Source organism: Ptychodera flava (genome assembly GCF_041260155.1).
Source record: "Ptychodera flava strain L36383 chromosome 23 unlocalized genomic scaffold, AS_Pfla_20210202 Scaffold_24__1_contigs__length_23054250_pilon, whole genome shotgun sequence".
NCBI lineage: Eukaryota > Metazoa > Hemichordata > Enteropneusta > Ptychoderidae > Ptychodera > Ptychodera flava.
In genome coordinates, this window is record NW_027248278.1 from 12,034,664 (window position 1) to 12,049,446 (window position 14,783).

Consider the following 14,783-nt stretch of genomic DNA (forward strand, 5'->3'; position numbering starts at 1 on the left):
CTCTTTTAACAGTAATTAACATATACCTTTATTTCCATTCAAGTGTAACTTTATGTTTAAAACCTCATTCACATATCCGTGCAGCAATTTCCATATCACGCCCTATGCCTTGGAAATATTGGATTAACATACTCATGCTGACACTGTATTTGCATATTTTATAAACAGCACGCATAGTTCAAAAGCTGCCTTCTGAACTCTAAATCTTTAGTTATTCGAAACGTACTGAATGTCATCGAGAAACGTGATCGTTCCCGTTAGATCACGCAAGCGGCTTTGTTTTGAATATATGACGTCACGAAGAGAGAGATGTCAAATGTAGAGAAATGACGTCATAAAATTGACAGGCCCCAAGAAGATACGACTTCAGTTTTACGAATAAACGTCGCATATCGTATTTAAATCTCAAATGAAATCGTGTCAAATGTCACTGTTGTATATCTCAAAAAATTATTTACGTCTTATTATCTAATTGTCCAAATAAGAGTTTTGGTGTTTTAGGTCAAGCAAAGAAAAAGGTCCTCCCAAGGTTTAGGAGGCCATAGAGTCTTTTTAAAAAAGTTCGGCCACAGAATATGAATATTTATTCACGCCATGGAGTCCTTTTAATCATGGATGTAAAAAATAGGCATTCAACACAAGCAATTTTACAAGTTTGAAAGTTTTTTTTTTATGAATTTGGCAACAATAATTTGATGTACACGATATTGTGAGTGAAGTGGGTGTGTTCCGAGCCGTCCTGATCGCGGCAACCATGCCACAACTTCAAAGACCAGCGTAGACAAAGAAATAACAATAGGTGTGAAAGGGATTATAGGGCTGTCCTGTATCCTTCTATTTTTTACATCCATGTTTTAATGAAGTTCGGCCATAGAATATGAATATTTATTCACGCTTTGGAGCCTTTTTAATGAAGCTGGGCCACAGAATATGAATATTTATTCACGCCGTGGAGTCTTTTTAATGAAGTTCGACCATAGAATATGAATATTAATTCACGCTTTGGAGCCTTGTTAATGAAGCTTGGCCACAGAATATGAATATTTATTCACGCCATGGAGTCTTTTTAATGAAGTTCGGCCACATACTATTTCTAAAGAAACATAAGCGTAAACCTGATCAACTTACACAAACTGCGCTGCAATTTCACATCCGCGTCTTCTCACACAGATAAAAGTAGTCTAAGAAAGCTTTTAATGAAATCAGAACTAATATCAATATTGATTTCTTTGGAATCGTTGTCGCCGAACAACACTGAAATCGTCGTGATGTCTATTTTCCTAAAAAATAACTTAAATCTTGATGTATGGAAACAAAACAAGCGCTAATGTTCAGGCTTCCCTAACGTAGAAGCGCTATTGTGTTTATTGCGATGGTCCTTTCAAGTCAGAACACCATGGAATATTTTTTCGAAAATAATAACAAACAGTCTCAAAAAGTCATTACGTCATAATTTTAATGTTTCACAAGGCTCTGAATGCTTTCAACCAAACACAGACTGATGTACAGATAAACGTGTGTATAGTTTCCATAACGGTAACAATGGGTTCCTTTCTACAGAGGATGGGTGAAGTATACCTTTCGGTGTAAGAAGTGTGCTGATTGTGAAATTCATTTAGAATGATAATAGAAAGGATAAAATTCAACACCATAAATCTTTCTAAGCCCATGAAAAATGCATGTAATTTCTGAAACATTTTTGTTGTTAAATAGATATAAAATCTGTCAACATGTTCTTATCTGTTGCTTTCAACCTGAGCAGTGTTTGACTGAGGTCACTCAGAATCAGAAATGCTGATCACTTTTCCACATTTTTTACAAATTTGAGCACAACAATGTGGCCACTGTATGGCCACATAAAAGAGGTGGTTGTCCTAAAGAGGGCCTTTAACATGTAAAACGTTCCAGAAATGCTGCAAGGTGACAACTATATATAGAGGTGACCACTTTGTAGGGTCGACCACTAAGACAGGTTTTGACTGTACCGTTCTTTCAGTACAGACATTGAAATTTGAATTCAAATGTGGGCTGTTGGTATTCTAATGCTTGTATTTGTTGACTCTTTCCGAATAGATTTTCATTTAATCAGTTCCTTGGCGACGGTCTCGGGGATGTTTGCGAGTTCCCGGATGTCGAAAGTAAGTCTCCCGATCGCCTCTCTGCCCTCCGCCACGAAATCTGACCAGTTTGAGAAACCTGCAGCGACAAATATCGCGGCTCCTGAGTAAAATCAAAAGGAAAGATAACCTCGATATTACACAACACGATCACAGTTATCACAAATTCTTGCTCGACAAAGGTAGTAAGAACCTTGAAGTTGAAACTCTTGATACTGCAGAGTTTGCCTCCAGACTTTCCGTATGGAAACTATTTCACAAGGTCAAGGGGCGAAGGTGCAAGATTTGGCACAAGAAGAAAAACGAAACTAGAAAGCATTTGCAAGCAAGAGCGAAGTTCCAGAGACCAGAGCAGCGGAAGAAAAGAGAATGTGTGACGAAGATTGGTGCTACTTTAGCAAACTTTGAAAAATAAGTTTTTTACACTTGGCATACGGAGAATATCATCATATAAACCTGCTTTTTTATCATCTTTGACATAAAAGAACAAATTATCCTGCTGTGTAAAGATGGAAACAGTTGTGAGACTCAAATAAATTTACAAATTTAATTTCCCTAAACCAAAGTTACAATTGCCTATGAGAGCGAGACAATATACCCAAGTCGCGGTACTGACACTTCATTACTCAGCGACAGCACGTTAGCAGCGGGGAAAAAGCAATGCTTGCGTCAGTCGCGGAACTAATACGAGACGACAACACGTTAAACAGCGATAATATGAACAGTTCTAAAGGCCTGTAAGAAATTAGGCAATCTAGCGTCAATCGGGGACTCAATTACAGTACAACGTAGCTGCAATGATTGTGTAGCGAGAGGTCGCTCGCTGAATTTTACGTTGAACGCGAACCCTACGCTGCGCTACAAGGCCCTATGCCATGGGCGATTGGTCAATCAATTTTCCCGAAACCATTTGGTTTCGCCACAAAACCAGGGATCAGCAGTGCGATCGCCTACTTCGAGTAGGGTTCGCGTTCAACGTAAAATTCAGCGAACGAACTCTCGCAACAATCATCGCTAAGTACGCGACGATACATTGCGGTAACAACAGAACACAAAAGCAAGGCAGTCCGGGGAATTACGGTACACATATTACAAATGCCTACATGTACGGTAAAAAACGCAACAGATACATACGGGGGCGACAACGCACAGAAATGTATATTAGACGAGTGGACACATCGGACATCGGACCTAGGCTATTGTACTTGAAAACCGAGGCCACATGGCTACCCACTCAGCTCCGGACAATCAACAAAGAAAGCCTCGTATATGTATACAAATATCTTTGGCAAAACTTAAATTAAAGTTATAAAACCCATCTTCAAAATGCGATCGCTCTCCGAAACGTCACAATATCTAAGCTCTTGAACGACCACGCACGGTCGCTATGCATGAATCATCGCAAAGCAAAAATTTAACATGTCCGCCAACCAGGCAAAACCAGGATTGAAGCCCTATGACCTAACAGTATAGCGCCGTGTACGGCGGGTATTAAGAGAAAAATGAAAAGCAAAAAAGCCACAAAAAACAAAGTGAAAGAAGGCTAGAATTATTAATAGCTGAAAGCAAATACATATTTGTGCAATGCAAAATAAAAAAGTATATAAACAAACAAGAAATGCCCGTGAAACCCATCCGAGCTGAGCGATGACGTCACAAGCGTGTCGCAATGCATTCTGGGTAATGAAGGTAAAATTTGCATATTGCATGTTCTAGGGTAGTAATACGAGAAAGAGAGAGAAAGAAAGAGAGAAAGAAAGAAAGAAAAAAAGAAGGAAAGTGAGCAAAAACTAACAGTTCCAGAGCTGGTCTTTGGAACTAATTACCCAACATTAACAAATTATGAAAATATAAAATGGCCGCTATCCTAGTCTTAACTCCACAGCGTAAATTAAATTTTAATTTTCATAAACAAAAGCTCGGAGTATAGCTAAGTTACTGTACGTGCTTCAAAATGTCCCTACAAGTCTTAGAACTAAAACCGTTTTGTAGAGTTTTAGAACCAAAGAGACTTTGAGTTTGATAGTTCTGTCTGTCAATTTCTCTCGTATGTGACGTGTTAACCCTTTGCGCCAACGTCAATTTTTGTCATCTTTATAAAATATACCCTGGTCAATTGTTTTCCTTTTTTTGCCAAAACTTTGATAAAAACTAGCGCCAATGAAATATGATGTTCATTTAGTCCAAACTTGTAAAACAATTTCAGAGAAATTCAGAAAAATTGGCAAAATATTGCAGTTAAATTTTGGTGGCAAAATTTACAGCACTCCAAGGGTTAACATGGTACTAGAATACAACAATTCAATGCTATATTTTTGGAAAGGGTGATTTAGAAGTGCGTTTTCATCTGTTACAATATCTTTGTATGTCGTCTGAATTATGTTGATTAGCCTTTGAGTGCTAAAGTCATTTTTTGCCTTATTAAAATGTAACGCAGGCATTTTTTCTCAAATTTTTGAAAAAAAAACTATCCAACGACGGGTAATGTCCGTTTATTTTCCACAAAGTACAGACAAAATTCATAAATATTGCAAAATGTTGCACTATTTTTTTTTGGTTGGAAAAAATAACAGCACACAAACGATTACTTTCATACGTCCTCGTGTAGACATAATCATGTTTGTGCAAATCACCTTTATAATGTTTACCGAAACCTATCGTTATTTTATGCGAGACCTGTCCTTTGTTCCTGACAAAGATAATCAAAACTTACGGAATGCAATTTCTTGCTCCACAAGTGACAACGAATAGAAATCTTCGAGGAGTGTTTTGTGCTTAGACATCTTAACGACGTCTTCCGAGATGTAGATTCGGTCTCTTTGTATCCACTTGGACAAGACATCCACAATTTCCTAAAATGGGAATATATTGACGAAAATGTATATTTACTTACAAGCAATGGTTGCTGGGTCTACTATCAACCCTACTTCACTCAATGTAAAAGGTATATACTGGAACAATGTCACTTGTGTTTATATTATTGTATTTTGAAGTGTACTAAATTACATTAATTCAAAGGCATGATATTGTCGAACAGCTTTGGACATTGGTAATATGTATTGGGCACTACATTAACCAATTACATTGTTTTCTGATAGTAAACCCCTCGGGGCAGATATTCAGACTCTCAAACGTTTACATTATCCTTAAGGCCTACCGCATAGGGGGGCTGATTTTTAAGCTTTTGTAGTAAATAAGGTTTTTATTTGCTTAGTTTTATGAAAATCGAGAAAGCCAAATATTGGTAAATATTGGGAATTTTTCTCTAGTTTTTTAAGACCATTTTTCATGAATTTCATTTGATACGAGATACTACTTATATGACATGTTGACAGACACTGAATCAATGGGTGACCATCAAAATATTCGACCCTGTTATAAACACGATAAATGAAACCATCACGAAAATGAATTAATGGCAATTTGCCTAGAACTAGGAATATATTCATGGTCACCCATTCATTCAGTATCTTTCAACATGTCCAACAATATAAGTAGTATCTTGTATCAAACAAATTTCATGAAAAATGGCCGACTTTGTCCCTTTAACTTTGCACCGTGACCCCAATTTTTAAGCTTGATTTTGAAAGAGGATGGTCGTCTATTTTCAAGGCACGAAATATACCTTAACTTTCAAGAGGAAAAGGTATGTGACGTCACCAACCAAGACTTTCCTTTAAATTATTTAATCCGTGAAATGCAATGATACAGTTACCAAAGAATTGATTATAACTATGAATTTCAAGTGTTTTTCTCCTGACCATTTTTGCAATGAAGAAAATATCAGGATCATAATGATCTTTATATTGAAAACATGGATGCTTCATCTTTTAACATTGAAGCATTTTTCTACGGCTATTTCCGTTTAATTCAACTGGGCATTCTTGCAAAATATTAAATAATAAAAAAAACAAACCAACTCGAGAGTATGTCACTGAAGCTATTTAAATCAATCAATGAAACAATCAATCATTTCGAAGATCCAAACAGACTTACCAAAGACCAAAGAGGGCATGCTACATAGATACATTTTATGTTCTCTTTCTTCATTAGATTAGACAATGCTTCAGCACCTACTTCTGCCCAACGCCTTATTTCGGGTTTCAAGTCAGCACACTGGTTTGGATACTGTTCATTTCTGAAGAAACATCTGCACGTTTAAGAGAAAGTTAAGTGTATATTGGTAGGAAATGGGAATGGAAGTGTTGTATATCGTGAAGTTGGTGCAAAAGCATCCATTCATTTATATTTACACATCACATCAAATCACATTACAGCACAGCACATGCCTTGCCATGTCATGCCATATCATGCTATACAATTATTTAACATCAGATTATAGTACAGGACGTTTAAACGCTTAGTTTACTAAGAGTTGTCTAATTTCATAACTTTGAACTCTATATTAAATACTTTTACAATTTGAAACGAAAACGTTAATACATTGCTCTCCTTCTCTCAGAACATTTTATAAGGCGGCAGTAATTAAATTATTTGTTTCGCATACACGCATACGTAGGTTCTTTGGATTGTTTTTGAAGAGGACTCAACTACACTGATTAGATTTTCTGTCCAAAAATCTTGGATTACATATTTTGTAAAATGCGTATTCTGCTCGTGGAATGCCACAATGTAGAGTAAATTATGAAGGTGAAAAAGATGTTTTCCCGTTGATTCCAGAATGGGAGCTCATACTGCATAGAACAAATAAAAATAAAGTAAATATAAAATTCGCATATGCAACTTTTTATTTGTGTTTTGGAACCACTAACCAACTTACATTTCACAATTTTTGTGCGGACACAAAACATAGATTCAGAAGTTTACAACTCTGGCCTTATTCGATAATATTAAAGCAATCTGCCAATTTAGTATTACTTATAAATAGAGTACACATGAACCATTATGGAGTTGAATTAACAAATATGACCAAAATGCAAATTTTACAATGACAGGCAAACAAAGCCCAATTGGGAAGAATGTCGCATGGTTTAAGAACAATGCGCCCACATTATGATATGCTGAGCTCTAGTACACTTGAATAGTGTTCTATAGGGGATATGATCGCAGTGGCTGTATTAAAGGCACCCACAGACAAGCGTTGATTTTAACCCATGGATATAATAGGGCCCATTTTTCTTCAGGTGTAGCCTAAATATACTTACGGTGTTTCAGCTGATTTGTTTCTCCAGTGGAAGGATACATATTGTTCTCCGTTGCAAATATATTTGGTCAAATCTTCTGCAATGTTTGCAACTCTTTCAGATCTCACAAAATATTTAGATATTTCAACTTTCATGTCATGTTTCGCAGAAGGGTCGTCAAATTTCGGTAAAAATTTAGTGCTGGTGGTGAATGCAACGCACTTTACATCTTTTATTTTCGACAAAGTTTCTTCAAATCCGTATTGCATGTCTATCAAGTCATCTGCCGCGGGTAGATCTATTCCCATGATGTCACGAAAAAGTCTTGCTTTACAATTTTCGTAATCTTCCGCCGCGACTCCCCATCCGATGACTTTTGTATTGCTACGGTTGCAAACCAGTTTGTAGGATTCTACTGTTGCCAGCGGCAAGAGCTTGGCTAAAGAGTTCACGTCGAACGTATAATTGAAAGGCCTGACGTGTTCAGCCGTGTATCCGTGGACGTGTCCACCATGCAGAAAAAACGGAGTTGTGACCATAGTGCGGTTTGTCAGGAGGGACATCATAATAGCGTTTTTGAATCTCTGAAATTGAGAATTACATCCCCCGGATGGTTTTGTCCTTATAGGTAATAGATATTGTTTAACATTAACGTCCGAAACAGCATGTGTGGTAGACTTTTTTTCAACCGTTCTGTATCCTGTTGGCTCAAGTGCGGTAGCACCCCTTGGATGAATCTTTTCGACGGATGTTTCGGTAGAAGGAATTTCATGATCATAGCTCTTTATCAGTTCTGTTCGTATAGTAATAACCTAAAGATGGAACACATAATTATATACAGTAATTTGATGATATCTTAAATGATTCTTCTTTAAAAATTGTTCCGAGAAAGTATAATGCATTCTTTTTTGTCATAAATACATACATACATGAACACAAACATACATACATACATACATACATACATACATACATACATACATACATACATACATACATACATACATACATACACGCACGCACGCACGCACGCACGCACGCACACACACACACACACATACATACATACATACATACATACATACATACATACATACATACATACATACATACATACATACATACAAATATGCATAAAATAAATTTAATGCATTAATCTTGAAGGAAAAAATATAGTATCATATGAAGTAAATTCTGTGAATCTGGTATTTAAAACATGGTATTACAACTTAAATATTGTGACAAGGGTTTTTTTTTTCTGGTGTCTGACGGATTTAGTAGACCAATAAGCCAATAAAATAGATCGTAACATACCTCCTTTTGTTGTTGTTGTTGTTGTTGTTGTCGCCATTTCGGAAAGAAGAGATCCGTGTTTGCCGTGGTTACGAATGATACATTTCCCGTGTACAGAATGATTGCAGCGAGGACAAGAAATACACAACCCAGGAGAGTGTGTTTGTAAGTGCGTAGCGACATTGCTGTCTCCCTTGTGGCGAGATAAAAGACGCCGTCAGTGAATGATGGCCCGAACGCCAGACGAATAGACAGATGTTACAGGAATTACCACGGAACTCGAATAGAATTATAACCAACTCTTTTCCAAAAAATAGGTGTCTTTGTTCTTTTTTCTTTGTAAAATGAGAATTTTTTTACGCTTGAAATATCGTCCTGTGCGTGGTATCCATGGTGTGCAATGGTGCACAAACAAGTCCTTTGAGTTTTAGAATTTAATCTGTTTGCCGATTGTAACAGAGAATTTTTGCCAATAAAGGAAGACCTGTGTCTCGGTTAATTACTCAGAAAGTAAAGAATATGCTGTAGACTTTAAAGATCGATCGATTCATGTTTTTCACTGTGGTAAGACATCGTATAAAGAAGCTATTTAAATATGATATCGGGTACCTTTTCGTTCTTGCATCAATTACGTACACTATATTTACCACATTGCAGGGATTAGATATGCCTTTCACGGAATAATCGGTGAACACCGAGCACTACCATCGAAATTATCATCGTCGGGGTCGTCGGTGCCGAAACTCTGCCGTCAGTGTTGTTGCCGTAATCGCCAAAATGACAATTGTTATTAGAAACCAACTGATGTATAATCACATGCACCAAACTATACAAATATGTAAAAACAGACACCCGATTGTGGTTTTTAAAAAGCATAAGACAACCCTGCCTAATAGAGCAAGGTATAACTTCCCTAAATCACAGAAGGTACCTTCATTTAATAAAGTTGGATTAACCACAAATGATTGAGGTTTCCGAAGCAATATATTATACCCGGCGATTAAGCGTTTTCATCGGCACAGCGTAGAACGTGTATGTACGTTTAGTAAAATTGCTGAAGAAAATTCTACAAGCTCTATTCCCTGTGGTTCTGTTTTCATATGGTGGCGGGCGCGATGCATTTTTGCTTCTAATATTTGTTTGCATTTTGTTTCTATTTTTATATCATTGTCGACATCTCATGAATTTAAATAGTGTACTGATTCTTCACCGTTCCCCACGGGAACAATGCAATAGACGATGTTCCGCTGATTGCGAGATCTCGCGAGACTTTAATACATGCCCGTAGAAACAGGTTTCCAGCTTAGTAATTCAAGTCAAACTTTGTATGGAACTAGAAAAAGTGCAGAACTGAGCAAAGATTGCAACTCCATATATTTTATGCAGTGTTAACGTAATTAGCGACGTGTCCTGTTTTAGGCATTTTGTCCTGTGTTGCGAGAACACGACCACTGCGAACCACATACATTCGCGATATCTCGGAATGTCTCGCGCGGTTCGGAACATGGTCTATTCTAGTGATGCTGATACCTGCCCGGTATCGACGCAGGAGTGCACGCACGTTGCGTGGGATCACGGCGAAGAATTATTGCAAAGACCATGACAGAGGATAGGAACAGGTTGTGGACCACGAATTTTGTAGTCTCAGTGCTGCATACGTTTGGCCTTGCGTCGCTTTGAGAAACACTAAAAGTCAATATCACTTGCAGTCAATTATCTGATTCACTTTATCATCAGCCTATCTTTTACTGTGATTGATGCCTTATCAATCATACAACCAACATTTTATTTAATTTTCTTGCCGATACAGTTGATATAAATGTTTGTCAAATAAAACTCCTTGTTACTTTTGCACTTTGTTTTCCCCTCCAAAAGTTATGAAAACGCTTATCGCACGCACTCCACACTTCAATTTAATCCTTATGCTCCAAGATGTCATTCTAAATGCTTGTAAGAGGAGCTTTCGTAATTGAGAAACAAAAGTTTGGAATAGTGTTCTATCTGAGTAAAATGTGAAAGTAATGAACGCACAATTTAAATTGTTGTTAAGAGAGTTAATCAAGTAATATTTCTCTATAGCTGAACAATGTTTCGTATTCTCTTACTCTTACCTGATGGAGGTATAAATAAAAAGGATGTACAGGTTGATAATGCTTTATGTACGTTTACGCACTTCTGTATTTCATGATCACTATGTGAGCCGAGAAGAATATTTCACTTGGACGCTCATAAAAGGAATAAATAAATAAATAAATAAATAAATAAATAAATAAATAAATAAATAAATAAAGCTTCAAACACATGACTAGGTGTAAAGCGTCATGAAAACCGAACTGCTCAAAGACCTAACAAAGGTACATTATTAACATCTAACCTGTCCTCGTATTTATACGCATGCGTGAAATCTCCAATCAAAGTGACAATTCCCCCATATCAGATACTTGCCATGATACTCTTAAATGCAAAATCAACGTAAAGGTTATACATTGTGGTAAACCTAAAGACACTTCTACGGTCTGTGGTATAAAGGCTGCAGCGTTTTAATTTTATTTCTATCAGACAAAAAAAAACCCGAAAACAAAATTGACCACGTTGCCACTTATGTTGTATCATGCTGCCATGTCATTAAAAAGAGCTAATAAACTTAGATGAAAAGTCTATTCAGGCGTGTCATCTGATCAATGAATTATTGGTTTCTACAATTCTCAGTACCTTAAGTAGGATTTTGCCACCTAAGTGAGTTAGAAAAGAATCATTCGGTCGACCATATCGTTTTCTGCTGGTCAAATACATAAGATAATTGAAGGAAAAGTAAGGTTTTGGGTTATAGTTCTCCAACCAGCCCATTTTTCAAATTTTCTGATGATGCAGCTGTACTTGCTTTCCTAAGTGACTTAAACTCGAAAATTGATTACATAAATTTGATTAAATATTTTGCTGACGGGTGTTGCTCGAATTTCTACGAGCTAAATATATCGAAGACGAACGAGCTTAATACGATAGATTTTCGTCAGATTCCTGATCTAAATGACCCAATTTTTACTAACGGAGAACCTGTTAAACAGCGGGTGACCTTCTTCAAGTACCTTGGCGTAATTTAAACAATAAACTTTCATTAAATCGTCATACAACAGCTCTTCAAAGAAAATGGCCGCAAAACGAGTTGCACGTGCTTGGGAGGCCGCGTTCTTTTTGATGTTCCTCTGATGTAAATTCACATCTGTTATCATTACCATATCGAAATATTATTAAACCATTTCTGACTTATTGCAATGTCTGCTACTTCCCGTTGCTCCTTACCGTAAATCGCAAAGACGCTGTTGAAAACCTCGCAAAACAGCTGCTAAGATAATTTGTAGACCCACTCCGTCTCTTCAGCGCTCACTGATAATTCAATACTGCCCAAAGCACGAGAATCATTGTGACGTAAAGCATCCTTTGTATTCCTCTTTTGAATTAAAGTGAAATAAAGTGTTACAAGTTAAAGTACAGCAAGAGCTTTGTTCCAACAGCCATCGGGAGACCAAATCTCTGAAGTGTACTTTTCGTGTGTTTTCTTGACATAGTCTATGTATGTATGCATGTATGTAAGTATGTTTTTTCCTCTTCTGAGCTGTAAGGTGATTATCTTTTTTAGGACAATAAAGTATAATAACAATAATAATGATAATAATATAAAAGGTATTCAGAATTGCCTAAGAGGATGAAAATATGAAAGAGTTAAGCTAGTCTCACAAACAAACAGAACTTGCTGCCGTGAAAGCTTCATAATTACATTGATGTTAAAAGTATTTATGAGATCACAATCTCGAACTCTTGCTGTTGTTTGAAGTCAACGTTTTACCCACTGCAATATCATTAAATTTGCCCATAGCGAGAATTAAAGCCCCTGTAGCTGTATCTCTTGAAATTTGTTGACCTGAAAAAGGCTTTCTATTTTCTCTGGTTTTCTTTAAATTATATAAATTTAAAGGATATAGTCTTCTACTGCTGAAAAATTGGACAAGTAAATTTAAATTTTAACCATTATTTAGATTTCCCGCTATTTTTAAAAACTGGTAATATTACAAAGAAAACAAGCATATTATGTCCCAGTGGAAAACATTCAGCACTATGCATTATATTGGACTACTCTGTCGTTTCTATGAAGATTCCAATGCATATATTCATGACGTACAGTGTTTTTGCTTTATTTGCATGAGGGTGCCATTTTATGTTTGGGCAAACGTTTATAATTTATCTTCCGCAAAATTGCACATGCAGTCCCAGTGGACAGTTTATTATACTTGTATAAACACCCCTCAATGAGTTCATTCTTATGAAGTTGTTTAAATTTGGAAGTAAAATCACAAAAATAATGCTAAAAGATACAGCTATTGGGCCTTTAAGACAGCAGTATGCTAAGACATCTTGTCTTCATTTGTTTTCTATATTTCCATTTTCATTCGATTCATCGTTCTTGATGAGCCGCCATTGCATTAAAAAGACCAAAGAAAATTGAGAAAATAAGTTACAGGTTTTTTCTTTCCATAGTTTTTTTTATTTATTTCTTTGGTTTATTGCTGACGCGTTCCTTCGCTGACAAAAGAAGTGTTGGCATGGTAACATGTCATACCGTCAGGTCTGAAAGTGACTTATGTGTATTATAATAATCCTGACAATATTAATGCAAAGTGCGCCCTCTCTGTATGAGTGATAACTATTCAAAAATGTTTACCACGTCACAAAATATGTACATCAAACCTGATTACATTATTCAAGAGAAAGATCTTTATTTAACGGTTATATTGCAGCTTTTGTCGATGAAATTGAATTTTGTGCCGTCATCCCCCAAGATTGCTACTGATAATGTATCCAATGTCTAGAAAGTATACAGCTTGTATAGTTTCCAAGTGTAGACATTGTACTGAATGATTCAACATACAGTTTTATTTAAGAACATATCAGTCGAAATACAGCAGTCGCAGGGAATATTGTCAAAACAGAATGGGGCGATCCTCTATGGGGTGTGGAATTTGACATCATTCTACGGACGTTATAACAATACTACACTCAACGCAAGACAAATTGTTAGTTCCAGGTCGAGTTTGGACCAATAAGGAGAATAATAAAGAGAAGTTGTCTTTTTTCTACTGGTTATTTCTTGTTTAAATAGAATATTAACAGGCAAGACAAGTGAATTCTTGCATAAAGACTGCAGGACGCATGGAACTTAAGTAACAGATATTATTACTTTGTACTTGAAGTAATTTGTGCTATATTTGTAACGCTCTGCTTTCCGCATCGAGAACTGTTATTTCCCACGAGGACATCTGTATACTTATACACACACACACACACACACACACACACACACACACACACACACACGCACATATATATATATATATATATATATATATATATATATATATGTATGTATGTATGTATGTATGTATGTATGTATGTATGTATGTATGTATGTATGTATGTATGTATGTATGTATGTATGTATATATATATATATATAGAGAGAGAGAGAGAGAGAGAGAGAGAGAGAGAGAGAGAGAGAGAGAGAGAGAGAGAGAGAGAGATAAATGTAGATATAAAGAGAGATATAGATAGATAGAGAAAAATAGGTGATAGATAGATAGACCGCAATTCAGTTGATGAGGCGATTTGAAGATGTCCATGTTGTCATAAATAATATGGGAATGATTGGTCTTAAAACGTAGCATATGGATAGTTGGTTACATAAAAAAGACTGAATATACTCACGTGGTATGTTTGGAGTCATACTTGTGCATAATATTAAAAGGAAATATCATTGGCCTTTGTAAGGCAAAAGCCTGACTGTATCAAGACAGGAATTTATGTTTAAAGCAAATCATAATTAGATAATTTTTTAGAGTATATGGTCCCCTTCCATGCACATTAAAGCCACAATAGCTGCAAATGTGTTATAACCAATCTCAAAATATCGTCAGCTTTCCAAAAGTTTTCTTGGAATAAGACACATTAAAAGACTGAAAAAATACATAACACTGTCGTAAATGTTGAAAGTGGCATGTAAATTCAATATTTCTAACATCATTTAAGATTTCCGGCCATTTTCAAAAACTAATCACTTGACAGAGAAAATAAAGGTTACGTCAACAAAATGTCGTGTTGTACATTGAAGTACATGACATCATGTTTGTTTCTAGGATGTTCACGATGCGTACGTGCATGAAATACTGCACTTTTTTGT

At 36.2% G+C, this 14,783-nt stretch overlaps 1 protein-coding gene across 1 annotated transcript; it reads right to left on the reverse strand.

Annotated features, from left to right (window-relative positions):
- Nucleotides 1-1,016: 1,016 nt before the first annotated feature.
- LOC139124870 (uncharacterized) lies at nt 1,017-8,774 on the reverse strand. The gene is made up of 5 exons (XM_070690968.1): nt 8,576-8,774; nt 7,283-8,073; nt 6,114-6,267; nt 4,831-4,969; nt 1,017-2,220 (listed from the first exon to the last, which is right to left on the reverse strand). The coding sequence occupies exons 1-5, from the start codon at nt 8,735-8,737 to the stop codon at nt 2,078-2,080; spliced, it is 1,389 nt and encodes a 462-aa protein (XP_070547069.1). The 5' UTR covers nt 8,738-8,774; the 3' UTR covers nt 1,017-2,077.
- Between the last annotated feature and the right edge of the window lie 6,009 nt (nt 8,775-14,783).